Source organism: Oryctolagus cuniculus, chromosome 20 (assembly GCF_964237555.1).
Source record: "Oryctolagus cuniculus chromosome 20, mOryCun1.1, whole genome shotgun sequence".
NCBI classification, from domain to species: Eukaryota; Metazoa; Chordata; class Mammalia; order Lagomorpha; family Leporidae; genus Oryctolagus; species Oryctolagus cuniculus.
Window position 1 is genome coordinate 39,910,561 of NC_091451.1, and position 26,112 is coordinate 39,936,672.

At 61.1% G+C, this 26,112-nt stretch overlaps 1 protein-coding gene across 15 annotated transcripts in view; it reads right to left on the reverse strand.

The window, feature by feature from the left end:
• CLMN (calmin) overlaps positions 1 to 14,888 on the reverse strand; it is a 102,191-nt gene extending 87,303 nt beyond the window's left edge. For 2 of the 15 annotated variants that reach the window (XR_011385034.1, XR_011385035.1), the window contains exon 1: positions 11,858 to 12,134. Coding sequence is in view for 9 of the 15 variants with exons in the window: in XM_070065580.1 (XP_069921681.1) it covers positions 11,858 to 11,993 (136 nt within the window). In the remaining 6 variants the exon portion in view is untranslated. Of the gene's footprint in view, positions 1 to 11,857; positions 12,170 to 14,716 lie in introns of those variants that run through there. The other 13 variants (XM_070065581.1, XM_070065583.1, XR_011385037.1 and 10 more) reach the window with 12 other exon arrangements.
• Positions 14,889 to 26,112: the final 11,224 nt, after the last annotated feature.

The window sequence follows — 26,112 nt, forward strand, 5'->3', positions numbered from 1 at the left end:
GCTATACGGAAGCGGGAAAGTGGCCACTCACCTCCCACCAGGCAGAGGATTAACCAAACCCAGGCCTGGAGGCCGGAGTCGGCTAAGACCAGACCCTGCCAGCAAAGGGCTCACCCCTGGTGACGGAGGTGGACAGGCCACAGCCGTGTGAAAAAGTGACATGCGCTGAGCCAGAGCTAAGGGCACAGGGCCCGAGAAGGGCCAGTCCACAGCGGAAGTCACAGGACAGGCCACAGCCAGCAAGGACTCCGGCCAGTGGGAACCCAAGTGTGCAAAGCAGGTGCTCTGAGACCAGTGGGAACGACACCAAAGTAAGGGTGCTGACCCCACAATGCGCTCACGCGACTTCAGAACCACAGGAAGACAGAAACAGTAACTGTCATGGATTAACCCCGTGGGGAAGTCCACGTGGGTTAGACCACTGCCCACACGTTGTCAGAGGCTGGCTGCGGCCCCCAGCAAGTACAGTGAGGCAGCAGGCCCTCAACACCCACGTGGGAGACCTGGATGGAGTTCTAGGGCCCTGGCTCCAGCCTGGCCCGGACGCAGCCACGGTGGCCATTTGGGGACTGCACCAGGAGACAGGAGCTCGCTGTGTGTGTGTGTGTGTGTGTGTGTCTCCCTCTCTCTGTAACTCTGTCTTTCAAATAAATAGACTGCTTTATCAGTGAGTGAGAGAGAGAGAGAGATCCATCCATCCATCCCCTGGGTCCACACCGAAAAAACTGGGGTCAGCAGGGGTGACCAGGGCCTCGTGCCTGTCACACACACTCAGTGCCGGTGGAAAGACCAGTATGTGTTCGTGCAAAGAGCCCAGGCTTCTGAGTGACAGCGATCGCGGGCAACCTGAGCCTGTCCCTAACAAGCTGTGTGACTGTGCACCTTGCACTTAACCTCTCTGAGCCTCAATTCTCCATCTGAGAAATGCAAGCAGTTGCCCCACTCGCACAGTTGTGAGGATCCAAGAGAAAACACTCCGCAGGGTTCTCGGCACGCGGCAGGTGCTGGATAAGTGATGGTGGCAGGAGGTAAATGCATGGCCACGGGCGCCAGCGTCCTCACCTCGTTCAACGTTATACTCAGCCCCAACCCAGAAAAATGATGCTTGAAGGAGCAGCCCCTCCCATCGGGGGCTGACCTGCCTGGACCGGGATGGGACAAGGACACAGGGGGATGGGAGAGCACACAACCGCCAGGCAGCAGAACCACGACGCCCCGCTGCACCCCAGAACACACAGAGGAGTAAAGCAAAGGTGAGCCCCACTGCACAGGCCAGCCTCAGAGCCAGCCCAGAGCAGCAGAGGCTGGGAGCCGTCTCCAGAGTGCAAACCGCAGGCCTCTGGGTCTCTCTGAACACGGGCGGGAGCCCTTGTCTCTGGCTTCTCTGGGAGGGGGAAGCCCAGCCCCTCTGCCTCCAGCTCTGAAGCCGAGCCGGGCTCAGGACGCTGCGGATCCGTGCTCCGGAGATGACCCAACCACTACTGTGAGCTCTGACAGCTCAAGTCCACGGACACGGATCCGGGGCCTGGCCCCAGCCCCCCTCAGCCTCACTCTGCAGAGAAAACTCCCCTGCCCCTTCCTTCCTCTCCCTGCAGCTGACCACGCCCACTTCTCTGCCCCGCCTCCCATGGCCCCCGGTCAGACACCCCACAGTAGTCTGTCAGCACGGTCTCCCCAGGGCGGGGCCCCTGACTCCCCACCATGGCGCGGACACGCGGTCTGCTTCCCTCCCGTCTCTATGCCGGGGCCTGCGACCAAGCACGCAACAGGTGTGTGCAGGAAGTTGGGGCTGCAGAGCGCTCCAGCGCCAGAGGAGCTGGGCTTGGCGGGACTTGGAAGCAGGAGGACTGTGGCGCCTGCACCTGGACACATGAGGTCATTTTCCACGGAGCCGTCCCCCAGGGTCACGCGTTCTTGCGTCACGGTTGGCTTCCTCCCACAACTGGAGCACCCACGGTTACAATGGCCACAATTCACAGAACAACTATTACATCAACCAATGATTGTCCGTGAGCCTCCAGGCCGGGGCTCCATGTCAAAGACTCTTTTGAGTGAGGGGCACACGCAGTTGCACAACTGTTGCTGTGGACTGGAGTGGAGTCAGCTCCTCCCCTTTCATCTGCGTGTGTACCACCCACCAGCTCTCAAATGGGCGGGACCGCCCCCTGGTAGAAAGGGGCATGTTTTGATTGACACATGATTGGCATGTTGTGGACTCAACTGAGGCTGTTAAGCCTCCTGCCACACGTGGGACATCCCATTCACAGAAGACCTCCCGCTGCAGGAACCAGTGCCACCCCAACACTCAGGCACTGAAGACCCTGCTGAGGCCGTGTCCCCGGGGGGTGGGACAGGACAAAGGTGACATCATTATTAAAGAAGACCTCCACCCCCTTCGCCAGCCCCTTTCCTAACATTCCAGAATCTTCTTGCCCTGTACCTCCCCGCCCACCTGCCAATCTCCATCTCTCTGAGTCCCGCCCCCTGACACATACACCTTCCTGGGTCCACAGCCCCGAGCACCCCTCCCACCTCGGGCCAGACAGCTCCCTCCCTGCGCGTCAGCTGCTGCCGCGTGGGCTCTACAGCCCAATGCCCAGTGCAGACTCCAGGTCTGACGGGACGTGGCCCCGCCCCAACACTGACCAAGCCGCCGATGTGCTGCCTGCTTCACCTGCCCCCCGCCCCGACCCCCACCCCCCACCACCGCCCAACCACGGTACCAGAAAGCTCCTCTTTGACTCCACAGCAAGGAGAGAAACACCGGTGACCTCACGGAGGGAGCCCTGGTCGGTGCTCACGACTTCACAGAGCCCTCCCAACAGCCCTAGGAAGCCATCGCTGCTACCGGACCACGTTCCGGGCGCCTGCCACTGGCACCAGGAAGGACGCATCATCTGGCTCAAGTCCTGCAGCCAAAATCCAGGTCCAGGCCTGGTCTCAGACGCCTCCCCCACCCCACCCGAGGCAGCTGTCCATTCTGATCAACCACGTTCAGCCCAAGGGCTGTGGAATTCAAAGGCACAGGTTCGGAGGCACTGTGGGCACAGGCCATAATCTGCCCTTTACCCAGAGGTCTCTGCAGTGCCCCTCTCTCCGCATTGGCTGAGCTCTCCAACCCCAGGAGATCCAGACGCGGGCAGCAGGGAGAGCGATTCATCTCCCCGGGAAGAACAGCGTAACTTTAAAAGCCGGGCACCAGCTGAGGCTCCCGCCGTTGGCCTGTGGCTTCGGGCTAGGGAAGGGTTTCCTCACAGCCAGCAGGACTCCCAGAGCAGACAGGGTGGAACAGAGCTACCCCTCCCCCCGGTGCCGACCCACCCAGGCGAGCAGAGGCCGCGGCTACAGCAGCAGCAGTGCGCGATGGTCAGCGCCGGGCGGCACACGAACCCCCTGCCACGCTCAGAGGCGCTCAGCCCAGGGGTGGGAGGCCAGAGCCCCAGGGAGCACCTCGGAGGAGAGTTCATGGGAGGAAGTCCCTCGGCCCCCGCAGCTGCACCCTGCCCAGGCCCCTCACCCCGGAACCAGGGGCCCAGCTGCAGGTGAAACAAATCGTGTGGCTGGGAAAATGGGCATCAGGTGGGAGCCACACGCCTGCCCACCTGGCCATCGCTGCATCTCCAAAGTCAAGTGACGGGGGCGCCCGCAGGCCAGCTTCCTACCTGGCTGCCCCCAGATGCAGGGAAAGCATGGGCTCCCCACTGCCGCCCCTCCCAGCCCCACTGAACGCCAGAGGAAGGAGACTCGGGCATTTAGAAAACCAGCGGTGATGGCGAGAACATTCTGGAGAGAGGGAGGGTGGAAAGTGCGCAGCAGGGGAGACCACAGTTTCCGTAGCAAACTCGAGAACCCTGCACCCCAAGAGGCAAAGAGGACAGACGGACGCCGGGCCAGCTCGGAGCCCAGCAGCGCCGGGGTCTGGGATGCGAGGGGACAGGTGTCTCGGACAGCGCTGGGCAGGGATGCAGAAGGGTCCTCGCCCTGCCCAGTGCCTCCCCTCCCCCACCAGCAGGCCCCCGGCCAAGGGTCTGTTCTCTAAAGAGGGTAAAACAGCGGGCGCCCATTGCCGTGAAGACTAAGTGGGTTTCTGTGTGCTGGATACAGAGGACCCCCCCCCAAACACACCCCAAGCTCTCTTCCTTCTCGCAGCTCCCAGGCCCCCACTCTCCACCCCCCGCAGCCTGGCCTCTCTCTAAGACTCATTATCTTAGAGGCAGTGTGACAGAGAAAGAAGCAGCTCATCCTCCATGCACGACAGCCGGGGCTGGGCCAGGTGGAAGGCAGGAGCCAGGAACTCCGTCCCGGCCCCCTGAGTGGATGGCAGGGGCTCGAGCAAGAGGGCCATCTTCTGCTGCCCTCCCAGGCGCACAGCGCTCTGATACACCATGCTGGCATCGCAAGTGGCGGCTGAACCCACTGCACTATGGCATGGACGCCAGCCACCTGCTCTCGAGCCTCTGATGGGGCACTGTTAAGACTCTGCCACGGAGGAAAGACCTCCGGGTACTGCATAGGGGTTCCCGAGAGAGCAGCCAGCAGGGCGCCTGCGAGAGAAGCTTCTAGGGTCAGGCAGCCCTGCCACACATGCTCAGAGCTAGCACACTCTTAGATGTGAGAAGACACGCAAGGACTTGATCCAGCCAAGGAAAGAAGTCTCCAACACAAAGCTCCACGGCAGGGCCGCAGCTCTGCGGAGTGGGGAAGCAGGCCCCCACCATGCCGAGCGCACCGGCCACGGCGCCAGGTCCTCTCCGTCCAGCCGCTCACGCGGTCCTGGCTGAACCCACCTTGTTCTTCCCCTTCTACCAGGAAGGCATCTGAGAGCGGAGAGGGTGAGTTGCGCGTCCCAAGCCAGCACACGAGCGAGCGGCAGAGCAGGGATTCCAACCCGGAGACGCGGCCCCCGCTCCCAAGCCGCCTCTGCAAACCCAGCCCAGCCCTCGCCGCCCCCCGCCGCTGGCCCTGCACGGTCACGAACAAGAGTGGGCTCCACCAGGGAGGATGAAAGAGCACTTGCAAATTAAAAATGCAACAGATTGAAACACGGAATAGAAAATCAGTGACATCTCCCAGACAGCAGAGCCGAACCCAAAAGGGACACGAGCTAGACGAGATAAGGAAACTGGAGGATTAGGCCAGGACGACGAACACGACATCTAGCAGCTCTACAAGGTCAGAGAAATCCAAAGCGCAGAAATCATCGTGGGATAATCCAGAAGTTCCCAGAGCTGACGGGTGCCCAGAGATGGACGGCCTCCCTCAGGCCTTGGGGTAAGGGACAGAGAGGCCAGCACAAGGCCGGGGACCAGCAGTCACCGGGGGCCCTGGGCCACCGGCGATGACAGACCCAGAGCTGACCGTGTGCTCCTCTAAGACGTCAGAGGGTCAGGAGCAGGGGGACGTCACTCACACCACACACACCCTCTGGGGAGCGGCACTTGTCTGCTCGCTGTGGGCTTCCAGCGTCTGATGGAATGCCAGCCGAGTCGGCAAGCACGCGTGGCCACCGGTGCCAGGATGCTCTCTCGCTCCCTAAGCAGACTTCGATATTCCACATCAAGTACAAGACCTTTTACCAAGAAAACCGGGGCGGGGGCCAGGCTAGCAGCATGCCCTCACTTCATCTGTCTCAGCTCCAAGAGAACAGGACGGGGTGGGTGTGTAGCCTAGTGGTTAGACACTCCCACGTTGGAGCCCGTGGGTGCCACTCCCCAGCCCCAGCTCCTGACTCCAGCTTCCTGCAAACACAAACCCTGGGAACCAGTGGTGATGGCCCAAGTAGCTGGGTCCTTACCACCCATGTAGGAGACCAGGATTGGGCTTCCAGCTCCCAGCTGCAGCCCTGGCCCAGTCATGACTATTATGGGCATTTGGGGAGCAGAACCAGTGAATGGGACCGTGCATGTCTCTCTCTCTCCCTCTCTCTCTCTCTCTTTCTGCCTCTCAAATAAATACAATTTTTAACAAATTTAAAAAGAAAAAAGGGCACGCCGAGGGGTGGAGCAGAGACGTCACCGCGGCCAGAGCCGGGTATGAACCTGGAAGATGCCATGATGTCACCCTCTCTGTGCCCGGGCCACCGCACGCTGACTGGGAGCGTGACTGCCGACAGTCTCTGCTGCCCGTCATCTGCCCCTTGTGACCAGAACCCTGGCCCCACACTCAGCTCAGGTCCTGTCACCACCCCAGGCCTCCACCAAACTCACAGATGGAGAGGCCAGCACTGTGGCATGGTAGGGGAAGCCTCCACCTGCAGCACCACATCCCATATGGGCACCAGCTCGTGTTCCGGCTCCTCTTCCTATCCAGCTCTCTGCTTAGGGCCTGGGAAAGCACTGGAAGATGGCCCAGGTGCTTGGACCCCTGCACCCGCGTGGGACACCCAGAAGGAGCTCCTGGCTCCTGGCCTCAGATGGGTCTGGCTCCCGCCATTGTGGCCATTTGGGGAGTGAATCAGCAGGTGGAAAACCTCTCCCTCTCTATCTGTAGCTCTACCTCTCAAATAAAAATTTAAAAAAAGCCAGGATGCAAACATCTCCCTGCTGTCTCTCTTCTGGGGCAGAGACGAGACGGGCAGCCACTGTTGGTCACGCCTGCGTGGGGCTCCTCTGGCTGCCGCGGCGGGCTCAACCCCACACGTGTGTACTATCTCGCAGATCTGGCGGTCAGAGGTCTCCAGTGGATCTCACGGGCTAAAATCGGGGTTACGGGAAGGGCTGCGTTCCTTCTGGAGTCACGGCGGGGGAATCCGCGGCCTCCCTTTTGCAGCTCCCAAAGGCCGCCGGCACCCCCTGGCTGGGCCTGTGGCCCCTCGCGCTACAGCATTCCTCTGCTCTCTGCTTCTGCCACCCCATGCCTTCTCGCTGTGGCCCACCTGCTTCCCTCCCCCGAGGAAGCTCCTGAGCACCTGGGCGCACATGGCTGACGCAGCTGCATCGGCCCCGCCCCTCCTGACCCAGGGTTTGGGGATTGGGGTGTGGACATCCTTGCCGGGGGTGGGGCGGGGGGAGAGGAGATTATGCAGCCTGCCGTCTCCCCCGCCCCACGTCAGGGATGGGCAGGGCAAAGACGCACACGCCTGGCTCAGGTGCCCCCCAAGGTGTCCTGGGAGGGCAGCAGCGAGGCTCCAGGGTGTCGGGGCAGACGCTGTGAATTCCACCAAGGGTGGGGCTCTGCGGGAGGGCCCACGCGGGCACAGGTGCAGGGATGAGAAAGGATGTGGCCTGCGGGGGTGCCACTGGGGCCCGGCTCTTCCGGGAAGGGCAGCACAGGTGGGGTAGGGGGCTTCTTCCAGAGATGGGGAGACGGACGTGGGGCTGCCGGGGAAGCGCTGGAGGCAGGGCAAGAATGGAGAAATGTAGCCGGCGCCGTGGCTCACTAGGCTAATCCTCCGCCTTGCGCCACTGGCACACCGGGTTCTAGTCCCGGTTGGGGCGCCAATTCTGTCCCGGTTGCCCCTCTTCCAGGCCAGCTCTCTGCTGTGGCCAGGGAGTGCAGTGGAGGATGGCCCAAGTGCTTGGGCCCTGCACCCCATGGGAGACCAGGAGAAGCACCTGGCTCCTGGCTCCTGCCATCGGATCAGCGCGGTGCGCCGGCCGCAGCAGCCATTGGAGGGTGAACCAACGGCAAAGGAAGACCTCTTTCTCTGTCTCTCTCTCACTGTCCACTCTGCCTGTCAAATAAATAAATAAAACGAAATTAAAAAAAAAAAAAAAAGAATGGAGGAACGCGCCACAGCTGGTGAGCGTGGAAAGGCCGAGATGAGCTAAGCCAGGGCCAGGGCTGACGGACACAGGGCCAGGACGGGAGGGGTCACCTGGGGGTTCAAGTTCCTTTGCCACCAAATGGGCAGGTCAGCTCCAAGCCCCAGTTCTCAGCTCTGAAGTACAAGCCATGCCCATGCTAGAGGACTTAAATAGTTTAAAAGAGGAGCTGGATATAAATACGAAGGCTCCTGCTGCTCGGAGGACGCCCTGGGAGAGGGGAGCAGGAGCGGGGTGACGTCATCCGTCATCGGAGCCCTAAGGGACCTTCCATTTGACCCTGGCTCTGCGGGAGCTGACGGTCCTGCTGGTCGACCCCAGAGGACTCCAGGCTCCTGCAAACTCCCCACATTCTCCTCGGGGTGGGTTTCCTCACCCAGGGCGTCCCGGACTATGATTTCCAAGCAGCAGATGTCAGTGCCCAAGCAAGGAAAAACAAGAGGGAGGGTCGGCTGCAAGTGCTCCCTGGGGGCCCCCTCACACACCCCCAACCCTGGCTTCATCCTCCCAGGAGCTCCCTGGGTCTCCCAGGGACACACCCACCCGCCATCGCCTGCTCCCTGACCCCACAGCTCACATATCCCACCTTTCTCTTCTGATTTTGTCTTATTTTCATTTTATTTGAAATGTGGAGAGACAGAGACACACACAGAGAAATCTTCCAGCCACCGGTTCACTTCCCAAATGCTTGCAACGGCCGAGGCTGGGCCAGGCTGAAGCCAGGAGCCCAGCACTCAATCTGGGTCTCCCACGTGGCGGGCAGGGACCTCACTCACACCTTGAGCCATCACCTGCTGCCTCCCAGGGTGTGCCTCCCAGGACTGCAACTCGGGCACCACTGTGGGAGGCGGGCGTCCTGAGCGGCGTGCTGACCACTGCACCAAGTGCCTGCCCGCCCTGCCTGTTTACAGATTTACCCCGGCCCACTCTGGTGCTCTCACCCTTGCCCCTCCCCCCGGACTCCCGCCCTACCCCCTTCAGCATCCTCTGTTGTAGCACAACCTCCCGGGGTGTCCTTTTCACCCCTCATTCCTAGCTCCCACCATTTCAGGGGGACCCAGCGCGTGTTACTTGACCAGCTTCCCGTGAGCGGGCCCACTGCCAATGCAGACACAGAAAGTGCCCAGGCACGCCGGCGGCCCTTGGTCACACACACACACAGGCATTCCCTACTGCTGTGTCGCCATGAGCATCCGCTACAGGTTACGAGCCCTAGGTTTACAAACCCTGTCCTCCTCCAGGAAGTCGTCCAGGCTGCCACATGCAGACCCAACAGGTGCAGCTGTGTTCCAATAAAACTTTATTTGCAAACATAAGCAGTGGGCCAGATCTGGCCCGCGCACCATGGTTTGTGAATCTCCACTCTGACAAAAAAAAAAAAAAAAAAGAAGACATGGCAGCAAGGAGGAAAAGTGTCAATCGTTATGGGCACACTTGGGATTTCTGATGCTGCCTCTGATTCCTTCTGTGACTGACACAATCTACCACTGTTAAAAAAAAAAAAGGAGAGAGAGGCACAGAAAAAAGGTTTCTATGGGAACAGGGAGTTCACTTTAAATGGTTCAGCCACTAAAAAGACAATTACTTTATTTTTCTCTCTTCCGCTCAGATGCAGAGCAGCCCGCTGGCTGGGCAGGAGGACTTTGCCCAGAGGCTCAGCCGTTCCAGTCAAAAATTAAACACCAGTGTGCCCCACGGGCCAGGGCTGCTCAGGGAATCTGGGCCTCCTGGCCGTGGGTGCTCCACGCCCCCAGCAGGCTCCACGGCCAGCAGGCAGCGGCAGGTGACAAGACCTCCTCTCACGGCGGCCGCATGGCTGGGTGGAGGGCTTCTGGCTCCAAGATGGTTTCCATCTGACCAGCCCCTGGGCACTCCCAAGCCTGGGGGGGATCAGGAACCCCCATGTGCCCTGACACTGGTGCTGGCCACCAAACCGCCCTGGGCACCGGCTGTTCCACCTCGCTCGACAACCAAAGGCGAACCCAGAATGTGGGCTCTGACGGCAAAGCTGAGAACTGCAGGCTTTCTGCCAGGGCCTCTGATGGAAGCGATTTCCCACATTTGACAGTGGACAGATACAGGAAAGTGACCGGCGACAGTCCCACCCTGGCCACCCAGCCCACGGGTGCAGGCAGCTTGAGGCCAGGCCGGGCCCACCACCCCCTACACCACCTTCCCAGGGGCTGAGCTGCGGATAATCCAACCCTCTCACTACGCAAGAGGGGAAACTGAGAGACGGCCAGGGAGAGGGATTCCGCCAGACCCCACAGCCAGTCGGCACAGACCCCCGGATCCGGGCTCCGGCCTTGGCCTCCTGGGCTTAACCATGGCTTCCCCATGAGCACAAGGCCCCACACGGTAACCTCCGCAGCTAGGGAGGGCGCGGGCACCGGGACTCTTCGGCCTGCAATCCAGAGTTAATGCAAAGCCGGACCCCAGCCAGAGCCAGAAAAACCCAATCAGCATAAGGATTCACGCACGAGGACCCGCGCTCAGCCCCAGGCCCGTGGCCATGCCCGCAGGCAGTCAGTCCTGGAGGACAGGAAGCCTAACGTAGGGTCCTGCCTCACCTGTCCCGCCCATGACAGCAGCCACAGGGGCACACCCATCCCAGTGCTGGAGACAGAGGAAGATAAGGAAGAGAGCTGGGGAGATAAGGAGCCAGGGAGCGGAGGCCCTGGCCAGCCAGCGTGGCACCCCAAGCCAGACCCAGCGGCCTCAGCTTCATCCAGGGCCACCGACCTGTTTCTCGCCGTGCACCTGTGGGGCCATAACACTGTGAGTCCTAGGACAGGTGAGGCTGCCCAGGTGGCCAATCCTGCCCCCCCCCACTGCCCAGGCACGGACACTGTGCTGCCGGCCACAGGGGTGCGTGCGGGTGGCCGGCTGGACTACGGCAGTGCAGCAAGCACCAGAGTTGGGAAGAAGCCACTGCAGAGTCTGAGCAAGCAGGGCAGGGCCTGGGGGTGGGTCTGAGCCCGTGGGATGAGAGAGGGCAGTGGGGGCCAGGGGGCAAGGGCTGACCGGAACAGGAGCCCATCTCAGGCCGCCCCGTGAATCCAGGCCATGCCACAGGGCACAGGGGAGAAGCGACACAGCTGAATGTCTGTCCAGCCTTCAAGGTGCAGGTGCAAGGCCCCCTCCTCTGAGAGGCTGTGGCCGCTCCCAGCTCAGAAGCCGGGGCATGCGACTCTGAGCAGGTGCGACAGGACCTGGGCTGCTCTCACCTGGGTTCCCATCCCAGAGCCACTGACAAGTCACGTGACCTTGGGCAAATCACGACTGAGGGTGAGAAAGCCACCTAGGGCCTGGGGGCAGTGAAGGACCAGCCCCTGCCCCTGCCCCTGCCCCAGCCTGACGCTCCCTGGCCAGCTTCACCTCGAACCTGGTGCCACATCCACGCCGAGCCACTCTGGAGCAATGGGGTGAGAAATGACAGCATCGAGCCCCCAAAGCACCAGGATGACGGGAGTCAGCCCGAAAGGGGACGCCCCTCTGCACCACCAAGATCAGAAAATCCGAGCCCGGCCTGCGGCTCCTGAGGCTGCCTGCGACAGGCTCACGCTCCCGAGGGCAGAAGCCAGAGCCAGCCCTGCCAGATGCTACGGCGTGGCACGCTTGCGCAACTGACCAGAGAGGAGCTGCAGGGCCCGGGGGTGGTGGGGGCTTCCGACGTGAACGGGAGCATCCGCCTCCTGCATGCTGGCCCCACAGGCCTCGCCGCCCAACACAAAGTGGTCCTGGCGCCAGTGGAAAACTCAGCCACACCCTGAGGCCAAGAGGGAGGGGCGCATTCGGAGTAGCCTTGTCATCAACACTCTGGGGCCCTCACCACCCACAGCCCACGGAGAAGGAAGGCACGGCCGTGTTAACCAGCCACCTCCGGCCTCACTTCCACTCCATGCGGCTCCAAAGAAGAGGGGACAGCAGGCTGCAGTGGTCTCCATCCTGTTCCATTTTCTCTTCTCCAAAAAGGTCAACCCTGTTCCCTTGCAAGGGACCCCAGGAGGGGACACACGTGGTACCTGCCCAGAGGGTCTACCAGGGAGCCCCTGGTTCACATACATCTTCATGACCCATGTGTGTGCGCACACCTGCCAAGGGTCCAACCCCGGAAATGGAGTGGCAGGCCTTCTGGGAGAGGCGAGCCTCCTGCCCAGCTAGCCATAGCCTGCTGACCTCCAAAGACAGGTCAGGGCGTCCCCATTCCAGAGTCCCCTGGGAGACCATCACATCACATCACAGCTGCGTAGATTCCAGAATCCCACGGTCCAGGGCGACAGGCGAAGTCTCGGAAGTGCACCGGGCAGAGGCGACATTCCTCCACGTCAAACATGCAGATCTACAGAAAGACTATGGCTGCCCCATCCTTCCCCAAGGCCCAACACCCACAGGACTTAACCTCAGGCCACCCCTCCCAACTGACCTCACACCAGGCCCGCAGAAGAGCCCAAGTGTTGGGGGAAAGGAAGCCAGGCTGCCCGCACACAGAGCCAGCATCCTCCCGGATCCCAGCGATTAGACTGCTGAAATCCCACTGTCCCCGAGCTCGCATCACCACGACAGCCGCGGCTACCTGCTGGCAGCAAGCCCAAGGCTCCCAGCACAGCGCCCGGCCTGGACTCCTCCTGTCTCCCTGCCTGCCACCCACACCGGGTTCACAGGAACTGGGTCCCTGCTGGTGGCCAAGCACGTCCGGCTGGCTGACATCTACCAGCTGGTTCCAGCAGATGCCCTGAGCCCAGCGTGGGGCGCCTCCTGGACTTGACCCTTGGGTCGGAACTTCCTGAGTAGCACAGAAGCAAGGAGCAAAAGTGTCTGTTAAGCAGTTGGACATGAAGCAGGGAAAGCAAGGGAAAAACCAAGAGCAAACAGATTCCTGGCCCCAAGTCCACTCCAGCCTCTCCCAGCTCGGCAGCTCCACAGAGCTAGCATCCCCTGGGGACAAGAACAGCTCTGTCCACTCACTGAAGCCCCCACCTGCCAACAACCCAAGGGCCCCAGCCTGGAGGGACAGATGGGCCCAGGGGCCACACGCAGGAGTCACACTCAGCAGCAGTGCCCGACACAGGCACGAGCAGGGGCTGACCAAGGAGGCCCGGCTCCAAGAAGGCAATTCCATTTAACACCACGTCCTAGCGGCAAACCAGTCCTGGTAAACCAAGCTGACAATAGTTACCTTGGTGATGGTGGGGGGGCGGGCGGACGTCATTGACGGGGAAGGAAAATGAGGGAACCTCATAGGGTCCTAAATTTCTCTGTATTTTCATCTGGTGCTGGTTCCACCCATATGTAAAAATGCGTTGAGCCTATGTGTAAGATTAATGTACATCACACGTGTGTGTGCACACATACACAAATAAATTTAAAAGTGCCTGTTTTAATGACAAAGCCTACCGATGCGTAAAGGGTAACTGCCGTTTGCCTAAAGGTGAGGACGGTTCCCTGGGAGTGAGGGGGAAAAGCCCACCCAGTGAGCGCCTACCAACCTACCAAAGTGTCCCCATTCTGTGCCACCTTCCCCCACCTGCTGAGTGTGCTCCACCACAGTCCCTCTGTGCCCTTGGAGCTGACCCCAAGGAATGCGGGAGGAACTCGGGGCACCAGGCACTGCTTCGGATGTGCTAACATATTAACCACCCGGTGACTGCCCAGGACACACACAGGCACACACCCTGACAGCCCAAACCGGTGCCTTCTCAGCAAGACTACCATCCACCCCCCAGGAGGACGCCAGCTCCTCTTGGACAACAGGACCCGGGGCGTTTGGCTTAGCATCAGAAGGGCTCCTTGGCAGCGTCCCAGCTCCATCTCCACCTTGGACACCAATCACCAATCACATAGGAGAGCTGGGAGGAGCCCAGAGCAAGCCACCGCCAGGACCCACCCCCTGGCCCCCCTCCGACTCGGGTCACCTCTGCCTGCACTGCCCTTGCCCAACCTAGGGGCGGAGCAGGTCCACGTGGGCTCCCAGGAAACACTCTATCATTAGGTTTAAATCTGACTGCTCCGCCACTCCCCAGCCTGCACCCCAATCACCGGGGCTCCCAGAGCGCCCACAGTAAAGTCACTGCACCTGCTGGGGGCGGAGCCCGGGGCCGACACCGCCCACCCAGCCACGCCCCACGGACGGTGCAGTCAGTCTCTAGAAACCCACGCCCGCAGGGAAGCAGCTAAAGGAACTTCACCTGCACAGCGTGGGCGGGAGCGGCCGGAAGTGGAAATGGGTCCACTTTTCTACGAAGCCCACGCGTGAAAGGGCAGTGGGCAGACTGCCGCGAAGAGTAGCTGGCCCTTGGGGGCTGGGGCTGGGGGCCACTACGCGGGATTGCTTTCCTGCAGGGAACTCCGTGTCTTCTCGGTTTCCACACTGAACCAACTCTTGGGGCAGGCACACTCCGTCTCCGAGACGGCCACCCCTCGGCAGCAGCTCCCGCCCCGCTGTCCCGCGCCCAGGCAGGACGGGGGTCCTCCCTGCCCCTCTTCCCAAGTGGGAGTCGCGCGCTCACAGGCCAGGGGCAGCTCCCCGAGGGCCGTGGTCGGCCGCTCCCGCCCATCCGCGCCCCTGGCCCCTGGCGTCTCCCGCTCGCCCCCCGCCCCGGCCCAGGCGCCGCCCCCATTCAATCCCCCCTTCCCTGGAAGGGGCTTAGGCAGTGCGCAGACTCACGCGCTCACAAACTCGCAGACACACGAGCACAAACTCGGGCGCGCACACGGGGAGCCGCGCGCTCTCCGCCCCCGCTGACCCGGGCTACCGCCCCCGGGCGCCCAAGAACAAACTTCTCCGAAGTCGCCACGGGGGCTGCGGGCGCGAAGGGGGCCGTCCCCACGCGGCGGCTGTGGCCCGGCCGGCCGCCCCGGCCCCCGGCGCCGTCCGCAGCCCGCTGTGGGGGCGGCCCAGGTCCCGCGCCCGCGGCCGGGCGTCCCTTCCCCGGAGGGCCCGGCCACCTTACCTTGCAGGTTCTGGACTCGGATGTCGCTGATGTGCCCGATGAGCTCCTCGCGCTGGAACCAGTCCCATTCCTGCGCAGCCATGAAGCGCGCGAGGCCGGAGCGCCGGCGGGCGCGGGCGGCCGGCGGGCTACGGGCGGCGGGCGGGCGGCGCGCACCGGCGAGGGCGCCGCGGAGCCGGGGCCGCGGAGGCGGGGCGGTGGCGCGGTCGGGGCCGCCCCCGCCGCGGGCGGACAGCAGGCGGGCGCGGGGCGGCGGGTGCGGGGCGCCCGGCTCGCGCGCACTCCCCCAGCCGGGGGCGGGGGCCCCGGGGCGAGGGGCGGGGCGGGGCGGGGAGGGAGGCTGGGCGCGGGCCGCTTTCTCTTTTTTTTTTTTTTCCGGGGTGTTGCGGGGGGGTGGGATTGTTGGGTCGCCAGGGGACGGTGATGAGGCGCGGGGTCCGGGCCCCCCCAGATTGTGATGTCTCAGAGGGCGGTGGGTCCCGTGACGCAGCCAGGGCCGGGGGAGACTGCGGGTCCCGGTCCCTCCCCTCGGCGCCTGGGCGCCTCCCTCCGGTCCCTGGCATGACCTGTCCTACCCCCCACCCCCATCCCCTGCCTCCGAGCCCAGCTCACCTTTGACCCCAGGGGCCGCTTGGGAAGGAAGGGGACCCTTGAGGGGAGAGAGTGACTAGTGTGGAATTGGGAGTCCCCAGAGTAGAGGCGGTGGGGAGAAGGCCCTCCTGCCGGGGTCTGGTTATTGGGATCTGTCCAGTGGTGTGACCCCCGCTTTTGGGGAGGAGGGAGGAGCAGCCCTGTCCCCAGGACCTGCGGCGCTGGTGGGGTCCGGGGCCCCTGAGTCTCCTAGGCCTCCTCCCCTCCCCATTTCTTTCACTTTCCAGAATTCCTGGATCTTATCACGTTCGGGGCCTCTGCATGTCCTCTTGGTTTTACACAGCAGTGGTCAAATTTGTCCAAAGCTTAGGAACGACTTTTGTCCCGGTTTAGTGGTCTTTTTCAGGATACCTAAGGCTGCGTAGAAAATGGCTTTAAAGATGAAGCATTCCAAAAGGGGAAAAAAAAAAAAAGAGGGGGCGGGGCTTGCTGACCTTTCACACACAGAGGCCTGAGTTCACAGCACTGAATACCAGACAGGAGGCACAGACCCTGGCCTTGGACGCAGGGCCCCCAGGAGAGCAACCCCACGCTCCGGTCATCATCGGTCATCTGCCTCCCACCAATAAACGAGGCAGGAGAATTGCAGACCAAGGGGAGCTCCCGAGAGGAGGAAGTCCGCTCAGGGTGAGGGCCTGGGGGAGGGGGCACAGCCCAGCTCTCCAAGGGCTGGTCTTGGAGTGGAGCCTGAAATGGGAGAGGAGCCTGGACCAGGACCAAAGCTTGGGCTGGGGTCCCTGCAGACAGGGGTGGCGGCCTCCCAAGGGCTCCTGGGTGCCTGAGCCAGAGCCCCCAGGGGCAGAGGAGGGAGCCGCCTGGCTCTGGCTTTGATTCCTGATCATGTGGTCATTTCACCCCCCAGGGAGCGGGGGTGGTAGCAGCCAGGCCCCACCTCCCGCTGCCCCATCTGCTGGCCATCGCCTGACTTTTACACTTTGTTTATTTTCTGTAGTTGCTGTGGGGCGAAGTTGGGCTGAAATCATTTTCTTTACAAAGAGCCAAGGGGGGGGGGGCACGGTGGCATAGCCGGTAAAGCTACGGTGGCATAGCCGGTAAAGCTGCCACCTGCAGCACTGGCATCCCGAATGGGTGCCGGCTCCTGTCGCACCTGCTTCACTTCTGGTCCTGCTTCCTGCTAATGGCCTGGGAAAAGCAGCTGAATACATTCAAGAGCTTGGGCCCCTGCGCCCATGTGGGAGACCCAGATAAAGCTCCTGGCCTCAGCCCCGCCCAGTCTCCGCCTTTGTGGCGTCTGGGGAGTGACCCACAGGATGGAAGATCTCTCAATCTCCCTCTGTCTCTCTCTCTGTCTCTCTCTCCATCTATCTCTAACTCTGACTTTCAAATAAATAAATCAACCTTTAAACAATAACTTCCAGGAGAAGCAGCTGCCCCTGTGTGGAGCCAGGCGCTGGGACACCGGCTTTGGGCTGGGTGTGGTGTGGGTGTTCACCACCGAGATAGGCAGTTGTCAGGATACCAAGATGGCTCCCTGCCATTTCGGGGACACTGCCCAGGTAGTAACAGCGCCCCGGCAGTGAGGGGCTGAGTGCACCATTGTTTGAGCGCCGGCTGTGGACCAGACGTTGGCCCCTTGGCCTGAAGAAGTTTGCATCAAGGTGGACAGAATTTTCAGTGGTTTTCAGGCCTAAATAAAGGTATCTGAATAGTCATCGGACAAATGTGTCAACATCTGCCCGCCCCCTGTGCTTCCCTGGGCTCCTCCGTGGACACAGGGACATCTGTGGTTGGTCCTAGGCCATGTCCTTTCCTGCCAGTCCTGTGCTTAGTTTGACACACAGTGCTGGGCTGCTGCAGGCCCTGGCCACCCCTGGTGCTGCGGCTTGGATGCATTTGTCCCCCAGACGCGCCTGTCTCGGAGGCGTGGTGCCCGGCAGGGCCTCGGCCATGAGGTTTCACTGGAGCGCTGGGAGCTGGTGCTGTCTTGGGCTCTGGTTGTGCTTGTCAGAGTGAGCGGCTATACAGACAGCAGAATCGCTCCCCCCCCCCCACTCTCCGGGCCCCAGTGTCGCTGTGTGAGCGCCCCTTGCTGCACAGCGCCCCCCAGATGTGAGATGCAGCCCCCTAAACTGTGAGCTAAATAAACCTCTTCTTCCTAGTTGCCCAAACTCAGGCATTTTGTTACAGTAGCAGAAATGGGAGTGCCGCGTGCTGAACTCCAGGCTTTTGTTCTGTGTGTTTCCCGGAAACGCCTGCTCCCGCCATCACCATCTCTACAGGGCTGCTGCTTCGCCCCCTTCTCCTGGAGCACTCGGGCCCAGCCGAGCGCCTGCCGCGCCACTCCCATGGGCCTCACTACAATCGCACGCTGCCCCTCCCCCTGCTGGCCGGACCCACCTCCCCTCCCACCTGCATCTGCAGAGCTGTGGGGTGCTTGAGAACAGGCCTGTGTCTTTTTTTTTTTTTTTAAGAATTATTTATTTACTTGAGAGGTAGAGCAACAGACAGAGAGGGAGAGACAGAGAGGTCTTCCATCTGCTGGTTCACTCCCCACATGGCCACAATGGTCGGAGCTGGGCCAGGCTGAAGCCAGGAGCCAGGAGCTTCTTCTGGGTCTCCCACACAGGTGCAGGGGCCCAAGCACTTGGGCCATCTTTTACTGCCTTCCCAGGCCATAGCAGAGAGCTGGATTAGAAGTAGAGCAGCCGGGACTTGAACCAGCGCCCATTTGGGATGCCAGTGCCACAGGCAAATGCCCAACTTACTATGCCACAGCACAGGCCTCCAAGCCTGTGTCTTATGCCTGGGCACTTAGCACAGTGCCTGGCACTGAGAGAGGGCTCAGTATAGAACAAATGGATGAACAACACGACTCCCACTGAGTCTGGTACTCACAAAGCAAAGGGGGCCAAAAAGACAGGCAGCTGACCCCCGTGTCCTGGGCCCAAATAAACATCTAGGGAGGAGATTTAAAAATGCACGTTGAGAATGAAGAAAATACCAAGATAGGCTCTGCCGGTCCCCGGGCACGCACTGCCTTGGCATTCTGCCGGAGAGAGTTCTGGAATTTGGAATTCTGGCTGAGGGGGAGGGAGGTGCATGTGGCTTCCACGGGTGTCTGTCCTCCTGCGTGAATGAGCAGCGATTTTTCTTCTGCATGGTTTTGGGGGAGGAGACTCACTCTGGCTGAAGGCTTGGCTTCCCGGGAGTTTCCAGAAAATAATTTTCTAGAAGTTGCACAGTGCTGCTCGAAGCCTTGTCTTTGTTGGAAACAGTCCTGCTGAGCACAAGAGTCTCTGACTCGGAGTCAGAGAGCCGCAGAGAAGCCCGGCTGGAACGGCGAGGTCCCTCCCTCGGACACCCCTGGCCCCGCTGTCTCCCTGCCCGGCTTCGGGGCGCGGGCGGGTCCAGGCAGGAAACCCAGGCAGGGCTTCGCGTCTCTGCAGCCCTGGCCTGCTTTGGGAAAGATGAGGAACACAGACAGAACCCCAGTGCACCCTCCCTGACGCTGCCAGGAGACGCGTGCGTGCGGTGGGAGTTTGGCCAGAGGATGCTGACCTCCGTGGTCGCGAGGCCGTGGCTGCTGCCCGGTCTTCAGCGACTCCCTGAGGCCAAAGAGGCATGGATCGTTTGTGGGTGGGGTTTCAGGGTGCCGGGTCAAGGTCACAGAGCAGACACGCCTGTCTCAGACATGACCCGACAAGGGCATGGGCCATGGACCAGACCGCCTCTGTCTGACACTGCGATGTGGTGTTAGTCGTGTCTACAGAATGTTTCCAAGGTCAGAGCTCCAGGAGGTGGGACTTGGTATAGCGATGAAGACACTGCATGGGATACCTGCAACCTGTGTTGGAGTGCCTGGGTTCGAATCCTGCCTCCACTTCTGCTTCCAGCTTCCCACTAATACGCCCTCCAGGAGGCCACAGGGGCAGGCTCAGGTGTCTGGGTCCCTGCTGCCCAGGTTGAGTTCTGGGCTCCCAGCTTTGGCCTGGCCCAGCCCCGGTTATTTGCAGGAATATGGAGAGTGAACCAGTAGGCGGAAGTATCTGTCTCTGTCTTTCTGTCTGTGTCTCTCTGCCTTTCAAGTAAAATGCCGTGGCTCACTTGGTTAACCCTCCGCTTGCGGGGCCAGCATCCCATAAGGGCACCGGGTTCTGTCCCGGTTGCCCCTAATCCAGTCCAGCTCTCTGCTGTGGCCCGGGAGTGCAGTGGAGGATGGCCCAAGTGCTTGGGCCCTGCACCCACATTGGAGACCTGGAGGGAGCACCTGGCTCCTGGCTTCGGATCGGCGCAGCATGCCAGCTGCAGTGGCCATTTGGGGAGTGAACCAACGGAAGGAAGACCTTTCTCTCTCTATCTCTCTCTCACTGTCTGTAACTCTACCTGTAAAAAAAAAGAGAGAGAGAGAACAAATTCACAAATGATTGTTCTTCGAATAGAGCCAGAGTCTCCCGGGCAGAGACCCTGCATTATGATGTCACCAGGCTGCACTGTAGCATAAAGACCCTGGCCTCACTTACTCACTCAACAAACACTGAATGCCCGCCCCTGGCCTCATGCTGCACTAGGTAGGACCTGGCTCCCAGGGATGTGGAGTGTGGCGTGTGCATCTTATCCTGAGGGCAGCAAGGAGACCTGGGGCACTCAGGGCTCAGGTTGTCCCTGTCTAGTTTTCACACGAAAAAGGGATCAGAGGTGTGATTCAGGATGTCAGGCAGCCTCGATGTGCTCGGGGATGCAGGTGAGAGCTGGTGGCGGCAGCAGCCGCCCTGGAAGTGGATTCTCCAGCTGTGCGTGTGGTTTTATTTTTGAGATGTATGTATTCATCTGAAAAGCAGAGTGAGAGAGAGAGAGAGAGAGAGAGAGAGAGAGAGAGCTTCATTCATTGGGTCACTCCCCAAAGGGCTGCAATGGCCAGAGCTGGCTGAGCCTGGCTGAAACCAGGAGACTGGACTTCTCTTGGAGTCTCCCGCAGGGCGGCAGGGCCACCTTCTGCCGCTTTCTCAGGCGCATCAGCAGGGAGCTGCGTCGGGAGCGGAGCAGCCGGGCTCCGACCGGTGCTCGTAGAGGATCCGGCGCTGCAGGCGGTGGCTGGGCCCGCGGCACCGCGATGCCAGCCCCTCCCCGCTGCTGACACAGTGGGACTGACCAGGCCTGGCGGCCGGCTAAGGGATTCGGCGGCACCTGTCCGTGTCCTTTTGCTTCCCGCACTTCTCTGTGTCACACTCACTTGACTGCAAACCCCTCACGAAAGCCTTGCAGGCAGGGCTGCCCAGTGCCGTGGTGCAGGCTGGACACATAGTAGGTGTTCGTAAGCATTAGTTGTGTGCAGGAATAAACCATTTTTGAAAACATTATTTAAAGGCAAAGTTGCGGCCAGCGCTGCGGCTCAATAGGCTAATCTTCCACCTAGCGGCGCCGGCACACCGGATTCTGTCCCGGTTGCCCCTCTTCCAGGCCAGCTCTCTGCTGTGGCCCGGGAGTGCAGTGGAGGATGGCCCAAGTGCTTGGGCCCTGCACCCCATGGGAGACCAGGAGAAGCACCTGGCTCCTGCCTTTGGATCAGCGCGGTGCGCCGGCCCTAGCGGCCATTGGAGGGTGAACCAACGGAAAAAAGGAAGACCTTTCTCTCTGTCTCTCTCTCTCACTGTCCACTCTGCCTGTCAAAAAATAAAAATTTTTTAAAAAAAGGCAAAGTTGCAAAGAGAGAGAGGGAGATACACACACACACACACACAGAATCTTCCTTCTGTTGGTTCACTCCCCAGATGGCCTCAATGGCCAGAGCCGGGCCAAGTCAAAGCCAGGAGCCAGGAGCCTCCTCTGGATGTCCCACATGGGTGGCAGGGGCTCAGACAGTTGGGCCACCTGCTGCTGCTCTTTCCCAGGCCATCAGCAGGGAGCTGGATCAGAAGTGGAGCAGCAGGGACACAAACCAATGCCCACACAGGGTGCTGGGGTCGCAGGCAGTGACTTTACCTGCTATGCCACAATGCTGGTCGCGTGGAATAAACATTTTATACCCAAACTTCACCAAGCACCGGCTGCTAATCTGAGTGCTCCCTGAACCCCACCCAGGCTTCTCGAGGAAGAAGGCGTCAGCCAGCCGCTCTGCTGGGTTTCTCCTGGTGAGCGCTCCCTACCCGTCGCCTGCTTCCTGCAGGAACACTGGGGAACGGGACGTGAAGAATGCCAGGCCGGGGGTGGGGAGGGTAGAGAGGGGTCCTTAGTTAGAATCCAGGCTCAAGCCAAAGAAGAGACAATGTGCGGTGTGCGGTGTCCTGGATGTGTGTGGAGGTCCTGACCCTGCTTTGGCGTCTCACCAGCTGTGTGCCCTCAAGCAAGCTCTTAACCCCTCTGGGCCTCTGTGCTCTCACTGGGAAAATGGAAGCCACGTCCCTGTCTGGCGGGGGTGCTGAGATCAAAGGTAGGCATTCAGGGAGAGGTGCTTCAGGGAGAGGGAATTCGGTAGATTCAGAGCAGTGAGCATTTCCGTGCTGCAGAGTGAACCAGTTCAAGCAAAGCTGCCCCTGAACTCGGGAGCTCACCCAGAATGCACAAAATGAATGCGTTCTTGAGGTTTGATTAATTTTTTTTGTATGTGGAGGTGTTGGTAGGTGGTTAAAAAAATATTGCTTCCCTAGGTAGACAGCACCGGATGCCCCAATTTCCACAAATAAAACTTCGTTTCTCCCAGGTCTGGGTAGTCAAAGGCCGCTTCCCTGGAGACAGCTCGGCTGATTTTTTCTTTGCAGACTTTAGAGCACGGGTTAGAGAGTGAACCTTCCTGACAAATAAACTGATAAGCTTTCCCTGTGCGTGATGCCAGCCCTCTAAGGATGGGGCGGGGGGGGGGGCAAGGAAACCCCCAGGAGGTGTTTGCAAAGCATACAGCGGTGTTTGCAACGTGGATGCCCCCAGGAAGGGCCGAAGCGTGGTGCAAAGAAATCCCCAGGCGAGGGCCTTGAGCCAAAGTCAGGAGCTTTATCCGGGGCTGCCTCACAGGTGCAGGGGCCCACGCACTTGGAACATCTTCCACTGCTCTCCCAAGTGCATTAGCAGGGAGCTGGATCAGAAGTGGAGCAGCCGGGACTAGAACCAGCACCCACACGGATGCTGGCGCCACAGGCATTGGCTCAATCCTCTGCGCCACGACGCTAGCACCTGGTGTCTGCAGGTTTACTGTGCATGTGTCTGACGGCACCACCGGCATTTGCTAAGGACTCCTGCTCCCCAGGGGTTGCATCTGGCGCCCATGTTCTCTCATGTGAGTCCAACAACTCTTCAAAGGGGGCAGCGTCATCGCCCCCACTCTATGAATGAGGAAACTCGGGACAGGAGGGTGCAGTCATGTCCCCAGGTCCCCCGAGCCAGAGGCCAGGCAAGAGGAGCTCAGCCCCACTGAGGCAGCCTGCCCCCACCGGTCTTTCTGCCCCTCCTCGTGACTTTGACCTTTCTGAACCAGTCCAGGGTGCTGAGTGGAGCAGTCGAGTTAAAGATTCACGTAGGAGCGATGGGCTCAGCGCAGACTGGCCTCAGGAAAACAAGACCACTGGGGGCGGGGCCTGTTGGCCCTACAAGGTTGGGAGCAGAAAGGCTATCCCTGGTCCCCTGCAGTTCCTTAGGGAGCCTGGTGCCGGGGGCGTGTCCACGTCTGAGCCCTGGGCTCCCAGCAGCCGCGCAGCCCGGGCATGGACGTGCTGCAAACGCACAGTCACGCTTCCGACCTGCCGTGTCCGGAGAAATGTGCCCTCAGTGAGGTCATCCCTGTGCAAACATCACAGGCTGCCCGTACACAGACGAGGCCAGCCACGGGGTCGCGAGGGGATCAGCGCCGGCCACGGTTGTGCACGTCTCTCGTTGACCGACTTGACATCACGCGTCCGCTGGCTGTGTGTCGTGTGTGTTCAGATGAGTGTTAGCGTGTGAGTCCCACAGGGGAAATGGGAAAGCCTTTATCCAGGGCAACAACCTCTCTCTCTCTCTCTCTCTCTCTCACTCTCACTCTCACTCTCACTCTCACTCTCACTCTCCCCCCTCCCGCCCCGGCCAGCAGCAGCTCCTGTTGTCTGTGTTGTCCGATCAAGTGCATCCTTGCCAGCTGGGGTACAAAGATGGCGTCTGTCAACCCTTCCTCCCCACACTGGCGCCGAGCTCGTCCCTGGAAGGGGCGGCACCGGTTTCCCTTCCCTGGAGTCGGGCTGCTCTTCGTGCCTGGCTTGAAGACGGAATGTGGCTGCTGTGACGCTCTGCGGCCTCTGGGGCTTGGCTGCTTCTGGCCGACTCTTCCGTGTGCTGGTTCACTCCCCAGTTGGTCAGAACGGCCAGGCCAAAGCCTGGAACTCCATCAGGGTCTCCCACGTGGGGGCCAGGGTGCAGCACTGGGCCATCTTCCACTGCTCTGCCAAGTGCACTAGCAGCGAGCAGGATGGGAATCAGAGAAGCTGGCACTCGGCTTGGCGCTTTGATCTGAGATGCTGGCGACACAGCCAGCGGCTTAACCCCCTGAGCCACAACACAAGCCCTGAGTCTGCTCTTCTGTGCAGTGCGGCTCCTGCTGAGGTCACGGCAAGCACCAGTCCTTAGGCCGCAGGTGAACCGTGAACTGCAGCCCCGTCTAAGGGAAGCAGATTACATGACAGTCACGGACACGCGGCAAAGCCTTCCCGTGGGCTGGGCCGCGTGCCGTGCGTGCCCACTCCTTCCGTGTAACCTGACTTGCACTCCCTAATCGTATTCCCCTGGGCTGTTGGAAGTGGGCACAGAGATAGGGCCGAGAGGGCAGGAAGGGCAGGATATGACGGCAGGGACGCTGGCTCCGATCCAGGGTCCCTGGGTCCTCTCCCTCGCTATGACCTGGAAGCCCGTCCCTTCCTGAGGAGGGGGCTCACCTCTCCCCTAAGCAAGGCAGCCTGTGGGAGACGTGGCGCCCCTACCCATGGGGCACCGCCTGAGAAGCCGCAGCCTCCAGGGGGCCCCTCAGCAGCAGCCTTCCATCTGCTACACCAGAGGTCAGAACCCGGGTCCCCCAGCTCCGGTGAGGACTGCTCATGCCCCAGCTCTCTCCACCCGCAAGACCCCACCCCCTCCACAAGAGGGAGGCTGGTGCCCCTTCCTCCCCGGAGGCATTGCACCTGGCGACTGCCGAATCCCAGCCGTCAGTCAGTGCTGCGTCCCAGCACCGCCCCTTCCTGGCAGGGAGCGTGCCTCTGTTGCCTGCGGAGATCCTTGTTCTCGACTTCTCCCGGGCTGCCGAGAAGAGAGGCTGCACCGCACAGGACAAGGCGGGCAGCAGACGCCAGGTGACTGCCTGGCCACACAGAGACCCAGGGGTGGGGTCATCTGCAGGGGGAGGGAGCCTTGCGCTGGAAGGGACCCAGGGCAGGCAGAGGAAACCGTGGGCGGGAGCCGAGCCGCAGAGGCGGCAGTGAGAGGAGAGGGCTTGGGGGAGAGGCAGCAGCCTGGACGTTCCCGATCAGCCCCTGCCAAAGAATTCCCTCCGTCTGTGCAGGGCTTTTTCCCCCTTCCCTCTTCTCTCTCTCTCTCTCTCTCTCTCTCTCTCTCTCTCCCCTGCCTCCGGCCTCCTTCACTAATGTCTCTTAGTGATGCCTAAGTGGCAGCCAATGCCCTGGGCAGTGTGGACAACCTGTCCCTTCCTGCGTGGTGACACAGGAGCCAGTGGGCGATAACAATGGGGTAAACACCGTGCAGAGACTTCTGGGTGGGGGCAGGGCAGGCCCGGTGGATGGTTTACAAGGCGTGACCATAAAACTACTTCCGGCCGCAGGGAGAATGTGCTTCTTCACCTCCCAAGTCTGGGCTTGGCCATGGACCGGCTTGGGCCAACAGGCGATTGCAAATGCGCCTGCAGAGGCTTGTCCCCTTCTGCGGCATGTGGCATTCTGGGACCACGCTGTGAAGAGCCTCAGCTGGCCTGCAGGGGGGCCACGTGGAGCAGAACTGAGGTGCCCTAGCAACAGCGTGCTGGCTGCCCACGTGACGCCGCACGCGCTCCCCAGCCCAGCAGGTGCAGGGGCGCCAGCCACGGCCTGCTTCCTGGCAGCATCAGCTGGCAAGGGGGATTGGCGGGAGCCCTGCCCGTCCAGCAGGAGGACTGGGCCTCCATCTGCCTGTCCAACTCCTGTTTGCTTTTGCAACTTGTAATTTGCATGCACTTGGCCATTTGCAATGCAAGTCTGTGCGGTTGCTGAAAATGTTTAAAATCCTGAATAACACAAGAAGGGAGTTTGGGGTGGGGAGGAACCGGGGGGTTATTATATTTCCCAGACTTTTTAGGTGGGCCCCAGTTCCAGGAAAATCTGCCGCCCCTCCCCTGACCCACAGCCGCCCACAACCCTTGGGATGTCTGTGACAGGAGGACCCAGGCCCCGTGCAGCGGCGGCAGTTGGCCACTGGGTAGCAAAGTCTGGCTCTCCCCCTCCCCCCGCCCTCAGCGTGATCTGGGGAGACAGGGATGCAGACAGGCTGAGAAAGGGGGCCTTTCCCGGCCCTGCCCTGTGGCCAAACTTCGGTGACAGCTCTCCGCCAAAATTGATGTTCCCTCTAATCAGCAGTGATTGGCGGATCGTCTCCTAAATGCTGCTAACCGCAGGGCAGGGTCCCGGGTGAGGAGGCAGGGCCCCTGCTAATTCCCCGGCACAGCTGAGGAGGGTTCCTGGCAGCCTCGACCTGAGGTTGCCTGACAAGCATCTGGAAACCAAGAATTCCTCCACCGTGCCTGCAATTTCCCTTTGATACTCCATGGCCGCCAGCCCCCAGGACCA